Source organism: Nicotiana tomentosiformis, chromosome 1, assembly GCF_000390325.3.
Source record: "Nicotiana tomentosiformis chromosome 1, ASM39032v3, whole genome shotgun sequence".
Classification (NCBI taxonomy): domain Eukaryota; kingdom Viridiplantae; phylum Streptophyta; class Magnoliopsida; order Solanales; family Solanaceae; genus Nicotiana; species Nicotiana tomentosiformis.
In genome coordinates, this window is record NC_090812.1 from 120776706 (window position 1) to 120796797 (window position 20092).

At 40.6% G+C, this 20092-nt stretch overlaps 2 protein-coding genes across 2 annotated transcripts; both read left to right on the forward strand.

Annotated features, from left to right (window-relative positions):
• The first annotated feature begins 9550 nt into the window (after positions 1–9550).
• LOC138909057 (uncharacterized mitochondrial protein AtMg00860-like) lies at positions 9551–10039 on the forward strand. Its single transcript, XM_070200097.1, has one exon. The coding sequence runs from the start codon at positions 9551–9553 to the stop codon at positions 10037–10039; it is 489 nt and encodes a 162-aa protein (XP_070056198.1).
• A 1367-nt stretch (positions 10040–11406) lies between these two features.
• LOC138909059 (uncharacterized) lies at positions 11407–11760 on the forward strand. The gene has a single exon (XM_070200101.1). It carries the CDS (start codon positions 11407–11409, stop codon positions 11758–11760), a length of 354 nt encoding a protein of 117 aa, XP_070056202.1.
• Positions 11761–20092: the final 8332 nt, after the last annotated feature.

Genomic DNA, 20092 nt, shown 5'->3' on the forward strand with positions numbered 1-20092 from the left:
AAAGAAGTTAGAGAAGAATAGCAAACATAAATATCAACGAAGGGAGTTAAATCTTACCCGATTCAAAGCTTGCTGCACTTCACAGAAAAGGCCCGACACATCACTAGGGTCAGCAACACCCTCAACTCCAGTAAACAAATCACAGAAGGGGTCCTCCCCCTCATGAGACTGGTTTATCTCGAGGGCCCCCAAAGCTTGGGCTTCCCAAATCACCTCTTCGGAAAAGGCAGGGAGAGTGGGCGAGTCTCCGATTACTATTGCCCCAAGCGACTCGCTTGGGACGTTCTCCTTAGTTCTAAGAGCTTCAGGACTGACCCATTCTGATATACCCACCGTTTGTTAACTTCGGTGGGAGGCATCCTCGATCTCCAACGATTCGGGGACTCTACCCGAACCTTCCTCTGATGTCTCCTCAGTCCGAGTCAGAGCTTTATAAATCACCATCGATTCAGCTGCCTTTGGGGCATCGATGGTTTTCTTCACTCGGGCCACCAGCACGGGCTCGCCATTTTCTTCTTCTTCTTCTTCTTCTTCTTCTTCTTCTTCTTCTTCTTCTTCTTCTTCATCCCTTAGATGCAGAACTGATTCTATGATCAAAGGGATGGTATTCTTCCTCGGCTTACGAGCCATCCTCGTCTTCGTTTTTGGATCTTCGAAAGTGGAGGCCCTTTTTTGCTTATTATCCTTCATCGATTTTGGGACAGAGGCCGAAGCCTATTCCTCAACGGACGGGGGCCTCAAAACCACATCTTTTCCCAGGCCTACATACAAGAAAATTAATTTAAGTATATGGGGAGCATCTCATTCGAATTACCAAAGATATGAGAAAGAGGCTTACCATGATTTTTGGCCTCCCATCGGCCCTTTAACAAATCACGCCATGAGCGCTCGGCATATGTAGAGGTTGAAGCTAGACCTCGTACCCGGTTCTTGAGGTCAGGAATTACACCAGGCATCCAAGGAACCACTGCATCACAAAAAGAGGATATCAGTAAGGAAGAAATGAAGGGGAAAAATAGTAGGAGATAACAGCAGGATTACACTTACGCTTCATGTTCCACTCCCCGGGAAATGGCATCTTTTTAGACGGAATCAGGTCCGAAGCCTTCACTCGAACGAACCTGCCCATCCAGCCTTGATCCTTGTCCTTATCTATGCTCGAGAACATAACCTTGGTAGCCCGGCGCTGAAGTTTTATTAATCCACCTCGAAAGAGGCGAGGGCAGTACAATCGAATGAGATGGTCGAGGGTGAAAGGCATCCCCTCGATTTTGTTCACGAAGAAACGAATCAAAATAACGATCTGCCAAGAAGAAGGATGGATCTGGCCTAGGTTTATTTGGTATTGATGGCCAAAATCAATAATAACAGGGTCGAGAGGACCTAACGTGAAAGGGTAAGTATACACGCTTAAAAACCCTTTCACATGGGTGGTGATATCTTCTTCAGGAGTCGGGATTACTATTTCTTTGTTCTCCCAATTGCAATCTTTTATTATCTGTTCGAGGTACCCCTCGGTTATCGAACACATATACCTCAATACTGGCTCACATCGGCCGGAACCGACAAGCCTTTGTCGACCTTAAAATCAGAAGTAAGAACACACGCCCCAGGAACGCACTCCTCAGACCGTGGCTCTACCGGTGTTTTGTCGGCGGCAGATTGTGAAAAAGAAGCTTTTTCTTTTTGAGAAATGGTTTTTGATATTTTTGCCAGTTTTAAGATCGAAAATAGAAGTAGGTAACAAATATTTGGTGTTTTTAAAGAAAGATTTTGCAGTAAAAACCCGCAGATTTACAGATGAACTCAGAAGAAGAACTTGGAAAATTTGGAGATTGAAGATGTAAAAGTGATAAATGGTTGGGGGGGGGTAATTTATAGATTGAGCAATGGCGGTTCAATATCAGCGGTGGTCGACCACCATCTGACATACATTAAATGCCTTGGTAAACTAAACCGACGGGACAACTATCACGTACGTCATGGTCGGGCTCGATGCAAACGTCAGTGCATATCCAATCGAGTCGTTGGGAAATTATATCGTTTCTCGCCACATCTTTCCCGAGAAATGAGGGGACTATCTGTATACGGTCGAAACTGATTTTGGCCTTTGTACGACTGATCGAGATGGGATCATATTGGACCAAAGAAAGTTTTAATAATATCGAGATGGGATCCGAAGATGGCACAAACGAGCTTCAAATTTTAGGTACTGGTCAAATATCGAGTTCGAAGTCATTATCGAACTCGGGTCCGAATCGAACTATGATGATATGTGGTGGAATCGAGCTTAAGGGCCAGAGGCCAATCGATACCGAGCCCAAATCATTACCGGACCCTGAGTCGGCATCGACCTCAAACCCGCTTCGAGCTCTAAAACTAGAAACCGACCAATACCGACCAATACTGAGTCCGATCAAGATCGAGCTCATAGACAAGAGCCGTTGCAGCCGCACTAAGGGAGAGAATCTCGGAAGGAATTAGGAAAAAGCTGATTTATTATGGGTTCCCCACTATATATTTTTAATTATATCTAAAGTAGGATTCCCCACTATAAAAGGGATGCCTATATTTCTGTAAAAGGGAGAGTTTGGCATACATTGTAACTCAGATATCATACACTCCCCTATTAAAGAATTATCTTTTTTTCGCTTCATAGATTGATTCATCTTACTTAATCCTTAAATTATCCCCTTTTCAACTTTGCTTATTTTTCATTCTTTACAGTCAAGATTCGATATTTTTATTTACTCTTACGATTTGTGTCAAGTTATATCGCATACCCTTAGAACTATGTACCAATTCAACTCTATCCGTTTTTCGGGTAAACATATATATACACCGTTATTGACATTTTTACTATTTCACTCTTTCACTACTTCTTCAACTCTTCTACTTCTTCAACTCTAATACTTATGCAATTTGTTACCAATTTCATTACTATACATCTAATTATTAACTCACCTTGTAACTGAGCAAGAGTTATTATTGAAAAACTACCAAGAGCATCGAATGGTTTCCTTTGTTGCAAGTGAATTTTAAAAAGAACATTATAGTTGTTCAATTTTATAAGCTTAAATTCTTATTTGGGAGTAAAAATTTAAAGTTAACATAGATTATTATTAAAATCATTTGAGTACTGAGTATTTATGCTTAAATCTTTATTTAGTAATTTATTTGAAGAATCTCAAAACTGCATTATTGGTTCTTAGAAAGTGCACATTCAAAGGCTTGAATTTTAGGGTTTGAACTATGGACAAAACACCACACCTATAGGCTCGACCAAACCAAGCCGCCCAGGCCCAAGCGACAAATAGACGGATTCTCAGACTGAAGAAGCAATGGCTACCATTGTTGAAGTCCAGCATATGAAACAACCTCAAGTTGGTGGCCCAGCCAAGAAGCTGTTGCTTAGCCCGTATAGACTTGTGCCAAGCCTGAAAGGGCGAACCAAGGAACTCAGACTATGGAGCAGCAACATGTGATCTATCCGGTTAACCACATATTATTTTTACTTGCGAAAATGTTAATTTATTGAGTTTGATTAAAAAAAAACTAAGCAAATTTAAGAGTGGAATTTGACTTTGTTGGATTAATGAAGTAACCTAAGTAATGGGTATTAATAAAGTGATTGGCTATTTTTGGTGAGTTGAAGTAGAAAATGAATTTAATTCTTGTAGTTGAGTTTAGCAGTTTGGGGAGTCATAAATGGCCTTATTATTTATAAACTGAAAAACTGTGACGAGCTGACTAGTCGTTTTGAGTATTGTAGTCTCGTTCCCTCATTTACTGCCTATTCTATATTCGTTTGTTGTTATGTGACTTGCCGGGGTGGTTGGTTTGGTTCCAAGGATGTTTCGGAATGATTGGGACACTTAGTCCCAAGGTTGGAAGCCTAAGTTAAAAGAGTTGATCGGATGATGACTTATGTGTAAATGACTCCAGAATAGAGTTTTGATAGTTTCGATAGCTCCATATGATGATTTTGGACTTAGGAGTGTGTCCGAATATTGATTTGGAGGTCCATAGGCCGTTTTGGCTTTAATTGGCAAAAGTTGAAAAGTTGAAGGTTTGGAAAGTTGAGAAGTTTAACCGAGAGTTGACTTTATTGATATCAAGTCCGGATTTTGGTTCCGAAAGTTGGAATAGGTCTGTTGTATCAATTAAGACTTATGTGCAAAATTTGATGTCAATTGGAGTTAGTTTGAGTTGTTTCAACATTAGTTTTAGAAACTAGAAGTTCATGAATTTCTTAGGCTTGAATCGAGGTGTGATTCGTGGTTTAATTACTGTTTGATGTGATTTGAGGCCTTGACTAAGTTCGTATCCCGTTGTAGTACTTGTTGGTATGTTTGAATGGGGCTTCGAGGGCCTCGGGTGTGATTCAAATCAAGTTCGACTTCATTTTGGACTTTGTGGGATTGTTGATGTTCAAGTCTGGTTTCCTTATTCGCGATCGTGTGAGAAGGTTCGCGATCGCGAAGGCTAATTTGGGCGATTGGTGAAAGTGTTCTAGTCATTCGCGAGAGTTGGTCTGCAATTACGGAGCTTTGGTCAGTGGTAATACGGGAACGCGAAGGTGGTACCGCATTCGCGAAGAAGGAAGGGGGAGGTCTGGAAGCCCGCGCATTTGTTCTTCGCGATTGCGAGATGGGGTCCGTAATCGCGTAGCTTTGAGTTTCTATGCATTGCGTTCGCGGCTGGAGTTCCACGTTTACGAAGGTCATTTTTTAGGGCAGCATTCTTTTGTTCTTTGTGATCGCGAGGGTCTTTTCGCGATCGCGAAAAGGAACCTCACGGCAGCAGATATTAAATTTCAAAATCGAGGGTTTGAACCTATTTTTCATATTTTGAGCTAGAGACCTCGGTTTTGGGCGATTCTTGAAGGGATTTTCAAGGAGTTGATTGGGGTGAGTGATTCTAACTCGGATTTGGTTAAATTATATGAATCTATCATTATTTTTACTATTTAATTAGTATTTTGGGTTGAAAAATTTGGGAAACATTTGTGAAACTTCATAGACCGAATTTTGGGGATTTAAAAGGCGATTTGTAGTCAGAATTTGATGATTTTGGTATAATTGGACTCGTTGTTAAATGGGTGTTCGGATTTTATAAATTTTGTTGGATTTCGAGACGTGGCCTGGGGTTGACCTTTTGGGTTGATTTTTTGACTTTGGTTAAAGATCTTAGCTTTATCATTTGGAATCAATTCCTATAGCTTATATTGATAGTATTACGTTATTTTTGGCTAGATTCGAACCTTCAGGAGATCGATATACGTGGGAAGGGCTTACTAACGGAGTGATTTGATTTGCTTTATGTAAGTATCTTATATAAACTCGGTTAAGGCACTAGTTGCCATAATTATTGTGATAGCTATGTGCTATTAAGTGCACACATGCGTGGGGATGAACCCATGTGCAGGCACCAGGATTAATTATTCATGTTCGGGTTGTGCTCAGGCTCTTATAAGCCTAGAATTTGACTGTTAAACCTTAAGCTATGATGCTTCGCACATTTATGACATTGTTGTGAACTATTTGAGCCATGTTTGAGGCTATATAGGGGCTTAAATCCCTAAATGAACCGATAAATGTTATTCTTTTGATGAAATTGCCAGTTTGAGTTATAATAGTACACTTGCACATGCCTACACTTTAGCATGTCATTTATACCAGTCGAGATGAGATTTGTTATTCACTCGTTTCATACATGTATACTTATTTATTTGCTCCTATATGATATGATTGGACTGGGTGCATGTGACCACGCGCGGGCGGATTGTGTTGTCTGTGACCATATCGGGCGGATTGTGTTGTTGGCACGTGAGTTGTCCGTACAGATCCAGATATTGATGTTAGTAGCATGTGAGTTGTCTGTGCGGGTTATATTATTAGCACGTGAGTTGTCCGTGCAGCATGTGGATACGGATCCATCCCCCTAGAGTCACCCTCTCATGTTTCTCTCTTGATCGTGTACGCACGGTTATTGAGGAACCAATCAGTGGTTTGGTACGGATATGGAAACGTTGAGGAAATTTGGCTAGAGTTGTGTTGGATTTTGCATTCCATCTTTACTTGCAATTTCCTTGATCGTTATCTGATTTAACTGTATATCTTCTCTATATGCCAAGATATTATCTAAGTAGGGTATTTGAGAAATTGTACACATACACACACATATGTTTTCTTACTGAACTTTATGATTTGATTCTAATATTGCTCTGTACTGGTTTAAAGGATGAAACTACACAGGTGATAGCTAGTATCATTAATGATTTATGCTTCTCTTACCTTGCCATGTTTATTTATGATACTTATTGAGTACATTGGGTCGGTTGTACTCATACTACAATCTGTACTTAATTATGCAGATCCAGGTGTGGGGACCGGTTGTCAGCAGTAGGCTTTCTTATTGGACTATCTGCTAGAGGCGAGGTAGAGCTGCATGCTTGGTCGCAGTTTGACTTGTCTTTTCTTTTCATACTGTTGTTACAGCTCAGACAGTGTATTTATTGTTCAGTTTCAGACTTGTATTACATTGTAGAATCTCATGACTCCATACTTACCAGTTTCTGGAGATTTACTTTGTATTAGTAGTTTTATTGTATTGAGACCTCAGACTTATGCTATTTCTATAAATTTTGTTATTCAGTTGCCTTTGTTATGATGTTTCGGCTTGCCTAGTTGTGTGTTAGGCGCCATCATGATGGTTAGGGATTTTGGGTCGTGACAAGTTGGTATCAGAGCCCTAGGTTCATAGGTATTACGAGTCATGAGTAGGTTTAGTAGAGTCTTGCGAATCGGTACGGAGACGTCTGTGCTTATCTGCGAGAGGCTACCGAACTGTTAAAAAAACTTCACTTTCTTGTATTCTTGTCGTGCGGATTTGTTGATTCCGGAAACTAAACTTTTATTATTCTATTCTCTCACAGATGGTGAAGAAATATGCTACCGGATCGGGTGGACGGCCACCAGTACCACCAGCTAGGGCCGCAAGAGGTCGGGGCCGCGGTAGAGGCCGAGGTGCATCTCGTACAGTAGCTAGAGCAACACCTCAGGAGCCACCAGTTGCTCCAGCTCAGGAGCAAATACCAGATGTGGTTGAACCGGTGGGACCAGCTCAGGCACCAGTTGTGCCCATTGTGATTCCAGGCCTTCAGGAGGCTCTGGCGGTGATATTGACTGTATCCACTAGCCTTGCGCACGCGGTTTCAGTTTCAGCCGCACCAGCCACTTCTCAAGCCCGGGGAGGTGCTCAGACTCCCGCCGCCCGTACTCCAGAGCAGGTGGTTCAGGGACTTTTGACACCGGGGGTACTACCAACCTAGCCGATTGCAACTGCTCAGGCCTAGATGGGTCCCCCTAGAAGTGATGAGGATCATAAGAGGCTAGAGCGGTTTGGGAGGATCAGGCCTCCATCATTTAGTGGGTCTGAGTCAGAGGATGCTCAGGACTTCTTAGATAGATGCCAGTGAATCCTTCGCACGGTGGGTATTCTGGAGACTAGTGGAGTCTCATTTACTACTTTCCAGCTGCCAGGGACAACCTTCACATGGTAGGAGGCTTATGAGTTGAGCAGGCCAGCCGGCGCTACATCACTTACATGACATGAGTTCTCTGTTCTCTTCTTGGAGAAGTTTGTTCCACAGACCCGCAGCGAGGAGCTGCATAGGCAGTTTGAGCAGCTACACCAGGAGGGTATGTCCATGACCCAATATGAGATGAGATTCTCAAAGTTAGGTCGTCACGCAATCTGGTTGGTTCCAACAGAGAGGGAGAGGATTAGGAAGTTCATTGATGGCCTCAACTATGGACTGCGCTTTGTCATGACTCGGGAGATTGCATCAGGTGCTAGGTTCGACGAGGTGGTTGATATTTCTTGGCGACTAGAGCAGGTCCGTAGTCAGGAGCGTGAGGAGAGGGAGGCAAGAGGCCTTGTGGTTCGGGTGGTTTCAGCGGTGTTTCTTCTGGGGGTAGACCCATCACAGCAGGGGTCGTCCTTATAGGCCCGCTCAGATAGCTCGTTCGGTTTATTGTGGTGCATGAGTTAGACATGGTTCCTATAGTGCTCTTTCGGGTCAGTCATTATTCAGTGCGTTACCAGCATAGAGTTCTTACCATGCTTCGTCTTCCCAATTTTCTATAGGCAGTTCCTCGGGTTATTAGCGGCAGCAGTTCCGTTAGAGGAGATGTTGTTTCGCGTGTGGGGACTTGAGTCACCTCAAGAGGGATTGTCCTAAACTGTAGAGTAGGGCTCCACAACAGAGTTCTCAGCCGATGATGCCAGCACCAGCAGCTACACCACCCACTCAGCTAGCTCGGGGTAGGGATCAGGCAGCTAGAGGTCATCTTAGAGAGGGAGGCCGATCAGGTGGCGGTTAGGCTCGATGTTATGCTTTCCCTACTAGGACAGAGGTCATTGCTTCAGACGTAGTGATTATAGGTATTGTCTCAGTATGCCACAGGGATGCTTCCATATTATTTGACCCTAGTTCCACTTAATCATATGTGTCATCGTATTTTGCTCGTTATTTAGATATGCCCCATGAGCCCTTAGTTTTGCCTGTTCATATATATACGTCGATGGGCGATTCTATTATTGTGGACCGTGTGTATCGATCGTGTGTGGTGACCATTGGAGGATTGGAGACTAGAGTTGATCTCTTATTGCTTAGTATGGCTAATTTTGACGTGATTCTGGGCATGGATTGGTTGTCCCCATGTCATGCTATTCTGGATTGTCACGCTAAGAATGTGACGTTGGCAATGCCGGGGTTACCTAGGATCGAGTGGAGAGGTTCTTTGGACTATGTTCCCAGTTGGGTGATTTCATATCTAAAGGCCCAACGGATGGTTGGGAAGGGGTGTTTGTCATATTTGGCTTTTGTGAGGGATGTTAGTGTTGATACTCCTACCATTGATTCTGTTCCGGTGGTGCGAGACTTTTCGGATGTGTTTCCTGCAGACTTGTCGGGCAAGCCGCCCGACAGGGATATTGATTTGGTGCTGGGCACGCAACCTATTTTTATTCCAACGTATCGTATGGAACCAACAGAGTTGAAGAAATTGAAATAGCAGCTTCAGGAGCCTCTTGATAAGGGGTTAATTAGGCCTAGTGTGTCACCTTGGGGTACACCAGTTTTGTTTGTGAAGAATAAGGATGGTACTATGCGGATGTGGATCGACTATAAGCAGTTGAACGAAGTTACAATTAAGAACAAGAATCCTTTGTCGCGCATTGATGACTTATTTGACCAGGTTCAGGGAGCTACCGTGTTCTTTAAGATTGATTTGAGGTTTGGGTATCACCAGTTGAAGATTCGGGACTCGTATATTCTAAAAACGGCATTCAGGACCCGCTATGGTCACTACAAGTTCCTTGTGGTGTCTTTTGGCTGACCAATGCCCAAACAACATTCATGCATCTGATGAACAGTGTATTTCAGCTATATCTTGATTCGTCTGTCATAGTATTTATTGATGACATCCTGGTGTACTCACGTAGCTAAGAAGAGCATGCACAACATCTGAGGATTGTACTAAAAATGTTAAGGGAGGAGAAGCTTTATGCTAAGTTCTCCAAGTATGAGTTTTGGCTCCGTTTGGTGGCATTCTTCGTGCACGTGGTTTCTAGTGAGGGGATCAAGGTGGATCCGAAGAAGATTGAGGCGGTTCAAAGTTGGCCCAGACCATCTTCAGCTACTGAGATTTGGAGTTTTCATGGCTTGGCCAGATATTATAATTGTTTTATGGAGGGTTTCTCATCCATTATAGCGCATTTGACCTGGTTGACCCAGAAGGGTACTCCATTCAGGTGGTCGGATGTGTGTGAGGAGAGCTTTCAGAAGCTCAAGACTGCCTTGACCACAACTCTAGTTCTAGTTTTGCCTTTAGCATCGGTTTCTTATACAGTGTATTGTGATACTTCTCGGATTAGTATTGGTTGTGTCTTGATGCAGGAGGGTAGAATGATTGCTTATGCTTCATACCAGTTGAAGCCTCATGAGAGAAACTACCCCGTTCAAGATTTGTAGTTGGTATCCATCGTTCATGCATTGAAGATTTGGAGGCATTATCTCTATGGCATGTCTTGTGAGGTAGTTACAGATCATCGGAGTCTTCAGCACTTGTTCAAGAAAAAAGATCTAAATTTGATGCAGAGGAGATGGTTGGAGCTATTAAAAGACTATGATATTACCATTTTGTATCATCCGGGGATGCTAATGTAGTGGCCAGTGCCTTGAGTAGAAAGGCGATGAGCATGGGTAGTCTTGCATATATTCCTATTGGTGAGAGACCACTTGCAGCAGATGTTCAGGCCTTGGCCAATCAGCTCGCGAGGTTAGATGTTTCGGAGCCTAGTAGGGTTCTAGCTTGCGTGGTTTCTCGGTCTTCTTTATATGATCACATCAGAGAGCGTCAGTATGACGACCCCCATTTGCTTGTCCTTAAGGACACGGTTCAGTACGGTGATGCCAAGGAGGTTTTTATTGGAGATGATGGGGTGTTGCGGATGCAGGATTGGATTTGTGTGCCCAGTGTGGATAGGCTACGTGAGTTGATTCTTGAGGAGGCCCATAATTGGCGGTATTCCATTCATCCGGGTGTCGCAAAGATGTATCAGGACTTGAGGCAGCACTATTGGTAGAGGAGAATGAAGAAAGATATAGTGGAGTTTGTAGCTCGGTGCTTAAATTGTCAGCAGGTGAAGTACGAGCATCAGAGGCCGGGCGGTTTGCTTCAGAGACATGAGATTCCTGAGTGCAAATGAGAGCGTATCACCATAGACTTCGTAGTTGGGCTCCCGCGAACTTTGAAGAAATTTGATGCTATTTGGGTGATTGTGGACCGGTTGACTAAGTCCGCACATTTCATTCCAGTTGGGACTACCTATTCTTTGGAGCTGTTGGCTGAGATCTATATCCGCGAGATTGTTCGCCTACACGGTGTGTCGGCGTCCATTATTTCAGATCTGGGCACGCACTTCACATCGCAGTTTTGGAGAATAGTGCAGCGGGAGTTGGGCACACGGGTTGAGCTGAGTACAACATTCCACCCTCAGACGGACAAACAGTCTGAGTGCACTATTCAGATATTGGAGGACATGCTACGCGCTTGCGTTATGGATTTTGGGGGTTCTTGGGATCAATTTTTATCACTTCCAGAGTTTGCCTACAACAACAACTACCAATCGAGTATTCAGATGGCTCCGTATGAAGCCTTGTATGGGAGGCGATGTCGGTCTTCGATTGGTTGGTTTGAGCCGGGTGAGGCTAGGCTATTGGGCACTGACTTAGTTCAGGATGCTTTGGAAAAGGTTAAGTTGATTCAAGATCGGCTTCACACAGCATAGTCTAGACAGAAGATTTACGCCGATCGGAAGGTTCATGATGTTGCCTACATGGTGGGGGAGAAGGTATTTCTTAGAGTTTCGCTCATGAAGGGTGTTATGAGGTTCGGGAAGAAGGACAAGTTGAGCCCTCGGTATATTGGCCCTTTTGAGGTGCTTGAGAGGATTGGAGAGGTGTCTTACCAACTTGCCTTGCCACCTAGTCTATCGATTGTTCAACCAGTGTTTCATGTTTCCATGCTCCGAAAGTATTTCGGTGTTCCGACTCATGTTTTGGACTTCAGCACGGTTCAGTTAGATAGGGATTTGACTTATGATGTGGAGCCAGTGACCATTTTGGATCAGCAGGTTCGAAAGTTGAGGTCAAAGAATATAGCTTCAGTGAAGGTGCAGTGGAGAGGTTAGCCAGTTGAGGATTCTACTTGGGAGACCGAGCGGGAGATGCGGAGCAGCTATCCCAACCTATTTGAGACCCCAGGTATGATTCTAAACTCGTTCGAGGACAAACGTTTGTTTAAGATGGGGAGAATATGACGAATCGGCCGGTCGTTTTGAGTATTGTAGCCCCGTTCTCCCATTTATTGCCTATTCTATATTCATTTGTTGTTATGTGACTTGCCGGGGCGGTTGGTTTGTTTCCGGGGATGTTTCGAAATAAATTGGGACACTTAGTCCAAAGATTGGAAGCCTAAGTTGAAAGAGTTGACCGGATATTGACTTATGTGTAAATGACTCTAGAAGAGAGTTTTGATCGTTTCATTAGCTCCGTATGGTGATTTTGGGCTTAGGAGTGTGTCTGGATATTAATTTGGAGGTCCGTAGGTCGTTTTGTCTTGAATTGGCGAAAGTTGAAAAATTGAAGGTTCGGAAAGTTGAGAAGTTTGACCGAGAGTTGACTTTATTGATACCGAGTCGGATTTTGGTTCTGAAAGTTGGAATAGGTCAGTTGTGTTAATTAAGACTTCTATGCAAAATTTGAGATCAATTGGAGTTGGTTTTTATGTTTCGGCATTAGTTTTAGAAACTAGAAGTTCATGAATTCCTTAGGCATGAATCGAGGTACGATTCATGGTTTTAGTGTTGTTTTATGTGATTTAAGGCCTCGACTAAGTTCGTATCGTATTTTAGGACATGTTGGTATGTTTGGATGGAGTTGCGGGGCCCTTGGGTGTGATTCAGATCAAGTTTAGCTTCATTTTGGACTTTGTGGGATTACTAATGTTCAGGTTTGGTTTCCTTATTCGCGATCATGTAAGAAGGTTCGAGATCGAAGGCTAATTTGGGCGACTGGTAAAAGTGTTCTATGCGTTCGCAAGAGTTGGTCGGCGATCGTGGAGCTTTGGTCTATGGTACTATGTGAACGCGAGGGTGGTACCGCGTTCGCGAAGAAGGAAGGGGAAGGTTTGGAAGCCCGCGCGTTTGTTCTTCAAAATCGCGAGATAGGGTCCACGATCGCGTAGCTTCGAGTTCTTGTGCATCACGTTCGCAGTTGGAGTTCCGCGTTCGCGAAGGTCATTTTTTAGGCCAACATTCTTTTGTTCTTCGCGATCGCGAAGAGGAACCTCTGGCCAGCAGATATTAAATTTCAAAATCGAGGGTTTGAATCCATTTTTCATATTTTGAGCTAGAGACCTCGGCTTTGGGCGATTCTTGAAAGAATTTTCAAGGAGTTGATTGGGATAAGTGATTCTAACTCAGATTTGGTTAAATTACATGAATCTATCATTTTTTTTTTACCATTTAATTAGTGTTTTGGGTTGGAAAATTTAGGAAAAATTTGCGAAACTTCATAGACCAAATTTTGGGAATTTGAAAGGCGATTTGTAGTCGGAATTTGATTATTTTGGTGTGATTGGACTCGTTGTTGAATGATTGTTCTGATTTTGTAAATTTTGTTGGATTCTGAGACATGAGACCGGGTTGACTTTTTGGGTTGAATTTTTTACTTTGGTTAAAGATCTTAGATTTATCATTTGGAATCAATTCCTATAGCCTATATTGATAGTATTACGTTATTTTTTGGCTAGATTCGAGCTTTTCAGAGATCAATACGCGTGGGAAGGGCTTGGTAGTGGAGTGATTTGATTTGCTTAAGGTAAGTATCTTGTCTAAACTCGGTTGAGGCACTACTTGCCTGAATTGTTGTGATAGCTACATGATATTGGGTACGTATATGCGTAGGGATGAACCCATGTGCAGGCACCAGGATTAATTATTCATGTTTGGGTTGTGCTCGGGCTCTTATAAGCCTAGAATTTGACTATTAAACCTTAAGTTATGATGCTTTGCACATTTGTGACATTGTTGTGAACTATTTGAACCATGTTTGAGGCTACATAGGGGCTTAAATCCCTAAATGAACCGATAAATGTTATTCTTAGATGAAATTGCCGGTTTGAATTATGATAGTACACTAGCACATGCCTACACTTTAGCATGTCATTTATACTAGTCCAGGAGCATGAGATTTGTTATTCACTCATTTCATACACGTATAGTTGTTTATTTTCTCCTATATGATATGATTGGACTGGGTGCTTATGACCACGCCGGGCAGATTGTGTTCTTTGTGACCATACCGGCAGATTGTATTGTTGGCACGTGAGTTGTCCGTGCGGATCCAGATATTGATGTTATTATCACGTGAGTTGTCCGTTCAGCATATGAGTTGTCTGTGCAGGTTCTATTATTAGCACATGAGTTGTCTGTGTAGTATATGAGTTGTCCGTGCAGCGTGTGGATACAGATCCATCTCCCTAGGGTCACCCTCTCATGCTTCTCTCTTGATGGTGTACGCGGTTATTGAGGAACCGATCAGTGGTTTGGTACGGATATGAAAAGGTTGAAAAAATCTGGCCAGTGTTTTGTTGGATTTTGCATTCCATCTTTACTTGCAATTTCCTTGATCATTATCTGATTTAACTGCATATCATCTCTATATGCCAAGATATTGTCTGAGCAGGGTATTTGAGAAATTGTACACATACACACGTAGATGTTTACTTACTAAACTTTATGATTTAATTCCAATGTGTGTTTGGCGCCATCACGACAGGTAGGAATTTTGGGTCGTGACAAAACAACTAGAAATGATTCTTCAAATTGATGAATTCACTTTAGCTATAAGCTATAGAGTTCACGGATTGAGACTTAATTCAACAATGACCATTGTTGCTCCCAAACGCACATGTTAGTATACGTGGTTGACAAGTAATATAGGATTGTAAGTCGAGATATCGTACCCACAGGGACTTGTGATTAACTATCAACTAAATTAAACTAAAATAATTAATATATTCAATCAATTTCTAAAGATTATTAACTGCAACTAATATAGAGTAGCAAACTAAGAGATTAAAGGAAATAAATTGGCGAATATTAGAGACGAATTCAATGAGAGACAATAATCTAGAGCTATGGGTTAACTAACAATCCCGTAGAGTTTTTCACTTAAATTGTCTAATTAATTTGTTTGATTTATTGATTGACGGGGTTAATAACTTAATATTACTCGTAGCCTTCTCCCGAAGTACTACTCGCATATTCAAACTAACCTAATGCCTATATTCCTATGGAATTAGGATTAACAAGAACACATTAATAATTTCCGTATAATAACCAAGCAAGGCGATTAGGTATATCCCTATCCTAACCGCAAATCCGTCCCCGATGCTCGAGTTCAAGATCTTGCTATATTCAATCTTATTTGCAATCTAAAATTTCCTCTCCCGAGTTCAATCCTAGATTCGTAGATAGTATTCAATTGGTGATCATGCAATCAAATAATTACGCACGATATTAAATAAATAAACCAATACGATAAAATAACAAGAACAATTCAAGCTTCAAACTATAACGTTCGTGTAGCACCCAAAACTCTAGAACTAATAAACTATGAAATTAAAGAAAGAAAAGAGAAGAAAAACTAGTTGGAAGCCTCCTCCAAGCGTGGTGTGTGTTCCCCCACATGAATTATCCTTCAAAGTATGTTAGATCTCCTCCACATTAGGTTTAGAACCCCTTTTATATGACTTGGGGCCGTGTAGAGCCGAAATAACATTGTCCGGTACGAAATAGGAAACCCCCCTCCCCCGCCTACAGCGTCCAGGGCAACACCTCCGCTGGCCCTGGCACAGAAAGCAGTAAGTTTTTGCGAATTCAACTTTTTGCCTTGAATTGTTTCTTTTTTATTTTTTTTTCTTTCACTTGGGGGACAAAACCCAAAAGGTGTCCCCCTTTTCTCCTCCTTTATTTATTCTTTTATTTTTCTTCTTTTTTTGTTCCGTATTTTATTCAATTTTGCTCCAAATTTGTTCATCTTCACAACGTTTTATTCCTACACAATTAAAATATGATATTAAGAATAAAGTAATATAATTAATACTCAAGAGATGATTAAAAGTATTAGAATATGAAGCAATAATGGTTAAATATATGCATTTTTGGTCGAACATCAATCATATAAACTTTTTGAGCGTACATTAATATATAGTTAATCCGTTATATGTGTAAATTGATGCTATTGGGCGAGCTTCTTGATTTTTTAAAATGAACTGAGCTAAAAGCCAAGGTAAGTTAAGACTTAACCTTCCAAGTGTAATTTTCAACTTTCATTCTTTCAAAGTATTAGATAAAATTCTTAAATGATCGGCTTGTGATCGAGTTCTTGTGGGGACGAAAGGGTGCTTAATTTATTACACAAAAGATTTGAATATTAAATATGCGACTTACCGTATAATAGTTAAAATGAAACGCTTGATGCCTATGATATTTATGAAATATTTTAAAAGAATAAATGTCACATGTTTTGAAATTTAAAGTATTTACTTGAAAGTTTTGAAACATCTCATGCCTTATACGACTCTATGCCTAAAAATGAGTTATATGGATATCTCTTGATTGACTTGACATTGTTATGACACCTGAACCCCATACGATTTAAGATGATCCAAAAAGGAGGGTCGGGGTAACATGAGTAAATACATTGATGCCCACAAGCTTTTAGGTGACCCAAGAAAAAGCTCGGGACAATGTAAATGAAAGTTTATGTCCACGAGTCGTGAGATGATCAAAAAAGAAGATCGAGCATATGTAAATGAAAGTTTGAAGCCCATAAGCTTTGAGATGACCTAAAATTAAAAGGTCAGATTATGATAGATGATGATTATGTGTGTTACGCTTTACATGTCTTATGATGATAAACGTCAATGTGTATATTTTAATAAATAATTTAAAAATGTGTGATTGTTCAGGTTTGTTTAAGCAAAGTACCTTGCGATAGTTTATCCGTTGATTTAATAAAGCTTTATAATAAATTACTCTACCACAATTCATGTTTTTATAAGGACTTATTTTCGCACATAACGTGACTCGTCAATGATACTTACTGAGTATTGTACTCATACCTCCTCGCCCATCTATCTACTTTCTTGTTTTAGAGGGAGTATGGTTCATGAGGGTACTACACGCTAGAGCTTTAAATCTTCATCTAGTAGTTTTTGGTGTACCTCATTTATTTCGATGGTGGCTAGGCTCTATTGATTATTTATTTTGTCCGGAAGTATGTTCCGATGATTTTCATAAATTCTTTTAATTTTAGCGGCTCATGACCGGACATAATGGGATTATTCATTTTGTGCTAGCATATCTTGATGTTCTCTATATGCATAACCTTTTGTTTTATGATAATAGCATGACTTTATGCCAATTATATATTAATAATTTTGGATTAATTTTATGATGCATATTGTATGATGGTACAAGGACACTTTCTCCATATATGTTTATCCAATGAATCTATATATCTATAAAAGAGGGTCAAAGAGTGATGACATGGCACCTGTCTTAACCCAAGATTATTATTTTTTGCTATTTTCCCTACTTATTCCTTATTTCTGGTTTAAATATGTCCGTTCCCAATCGTCTCAAATAAGTTATCCAACGTGAATAGACTCTTGCCTTTACAACTTCATCCATGCGGTGATTTAAAGTAACTCAATCACTTAAGAGAAACTGAAGGGATAATTAAACATTAAATATGTTCTAAAAAAAATAGTCTCCTTGAAAGACCGTCATTTTAACCTTCGACTCTTCAGTTCTTCTTTTTTGTTGCAGTGTCATCTACAACAAACACAGTAAGCAAAGAATAAACCTTCGACTCTTCAGTTCTTCTCTTTTGTTGCAGTGTCTACAGCAAACACAGTAAGCAAAGAATGAAAGTTTCTGGTGATGAAGAGTTTCGGTTTAACTACTACTTCCATTTTTTCTGATAGCACTTTCAATTGATTATGTTTTTCACTTACATATGTGCATATATCTTTGTACGCCCAACTAGCATTTTCTTATTTTTAAGGTAATTCTTTCCTTTTCAATTGCTTATGCTTTTGACTTACATATGTGCATATGTCTTTGTTGATCTGATAATATATGATGTTTGGTGTTTCCTTTCATATATCTCATCATTGACTTTACAGCAGAGAAGAAATCGACGGAGGAGAGTGTGATGACCCAAAATGTCATTTTTAAATTTAATAATTAATTATGTATTCTAAGACCTCGAAAAGTACTATTTATCATTCCTTGACTTGCGTGCGCAATCCGTAAAAATTTTATAGAAAGTTTTTATGTGAAAAATGGATTTAAAATGTGGATTAGAGCTTTAAAACTCAATTGAGTTGACTGTGGTCAACATTTTGAGCAAACGGACTCGGATCAGTATTTTGACAGTTTTGATAGGTCCGTATCATGATTTGGGACTTGGGCGTATGCCCGAAATCAAATTCCGAGGTCCCTAGCCCGAGATATGGAATTTTGAAAAAAAAATAAAATGTTTAAGTTCGAATAGTGACCGGATGTCTAATTATGTGAAAACGACCCTGGAATAGAATTTTGATGATTCTAACAGCTCCGTATAGTAATTTTGGACTTAGAAGCGTGTTCGGAATTTTATTTGGAAGTCCGTAGTTAAATTAGGCTTGAAATGGCTAAAAACAAGAATTTAAGTTTTGAAGTTTGACCGATGCGTTGACATTTTGATACCGGAGTCGGAATCCAGTTTCGAAAATTTTCATAGCTCCGTTATGTCATTTATGACTTGTGTGTAAAATTTGAGGTCAATCAGAGTTGATTTGATAGGTTCCGACATCGAATGTAGAAGTTGAAAACTCTTAGTTTCATTTAAGCTTGAATTGGGGTATGATTCATGATTTTAGCATTATTTGATGTGATTTAGAGGTTCGACTAAGTTCGTATGATATTTTAGGACTTGTTGGTATATTTTGTTGAGATCCTGAGGGCTTCGGGTGAGTTTCGGATGGTTAACGGATCAAAAATATTGGAGTTAAAAAGCTGCTGCAATGTTTCCTCTTCTGTTGGACATTCTAGGTTGTGATCGAGCCCAGATATCGAGCCCAGGTATCGAGCCCAGATATCGAGCCCAGGGTTGACGAGGTACAGGCTCGAGCTTGTGTATCGAAGACATGATCGAAGGTCCAGCTCGAGGGCCATGATCGAAGGCAAAGCTCGAGGGCCAGGATCGAGACCCAAGATCGAGGGACACAATCGAAGGCTCATGCTCGATGCCATGATTGAGGCTATGATCGAAGGCCCAACCTCGATGCCCTGATCGAGGCCATGACCGAGGTCCAGGCTCGAGCCTGTGATCGAAGCCGCGATCGAGGTCCAGTTCGAGGACCAGTTCCAAAGGTTGCTGGGCAGTTTTATAAAAAGAAGGCATTCGTCCCATTCGCCATTTTTAACAAATTGGAGCTTGAGCAGAGGCGATTTTTGATAGATTTTCAAGGAAAAGACATTGGGGTAAGTGATTCTAACTTGGATTTGGTCTATGAACATAAATATATCATTGTTTTCACAATTTAATTAGTGTTTTGAGATTGAAATTTGGAAAAGTTTAGAAATCTCATAGAAACGAAATTTTGAGATTTCGGTATCGATTCGGAGTCGGATTTGAGTGAAACTGGTATGGTTGGACTCGTAATTGAATGGGTTATCGGATTTCATAACTTTCGCTGGATTCCGAGATGTGGGCCCTACGGGCGAATTTTTAATTAATTTCGGGATTTTTATTAAAAATGTAGTATTTCCTTAAAGAATTTATTTTCTATAATTTTTAGTGATTGTATCGAATTATTTTGGCTAGATTCGAGCCAGACAGAGTTGGATAATCGTGGAAAAGGCCTTATAGTGGATTGAATTGAAGCAAGACGAGGTAAGTCTCTTGTCTAATATTGTGAGGGGGAAATTACTCCATAGGGATTAAATTGAATAATTGTTGCTAATTGCGGGGGCTATGTACGCACGAGGTGATGAGAGTCCGTGCGTAGCTATTATTAATGCTAAAGTCCGGGTAGTTTAAGACTCAAAGCATGAATTACTTGTGTGAATTGTATTCTTTATTAATTAAAATAATTGATTTATATATTGTGAATTGTTATGAGAAGTAGAAAAATATGAAATAATTGATTTATATATTGTGAATTGTTATGAGAAGTAGAAAAATATGAAATTTTCATATGCTTAATTTTTGTTTAAATTAATTAATTATTAAAAGAAATTGTTTTCCTCCCAAATTTATCTTATAATAAATATACTCTCCTTCCGGAGGCACATAAGAAAATGTCCTCCTTTCTTGTGGAGCGGGCCGAACGCCTCGGCAGGATAGATGCATCTATGAATCGCGTCGCACGTCCCTCGACAGTGTACACGACATTCTGGATCG

Bases quoted from the DNA above. Each gene is read 5' to 3' on its own strand.
- LOC138909057 (XM_070200097.1), top strand. From the start codon at position 9,551: ATGTTAAGGGAGGAGAAGCTTTATGCTAAGTTCTCCAAGTATGAGTTT.
- LOC138909059 (XM_070200101.1), top strand. From the start codon at position 11,407: ATGGTGGGGGAGAAGGTATTTCTTAGAGTTTCGCTCATGAAGGGTGTT.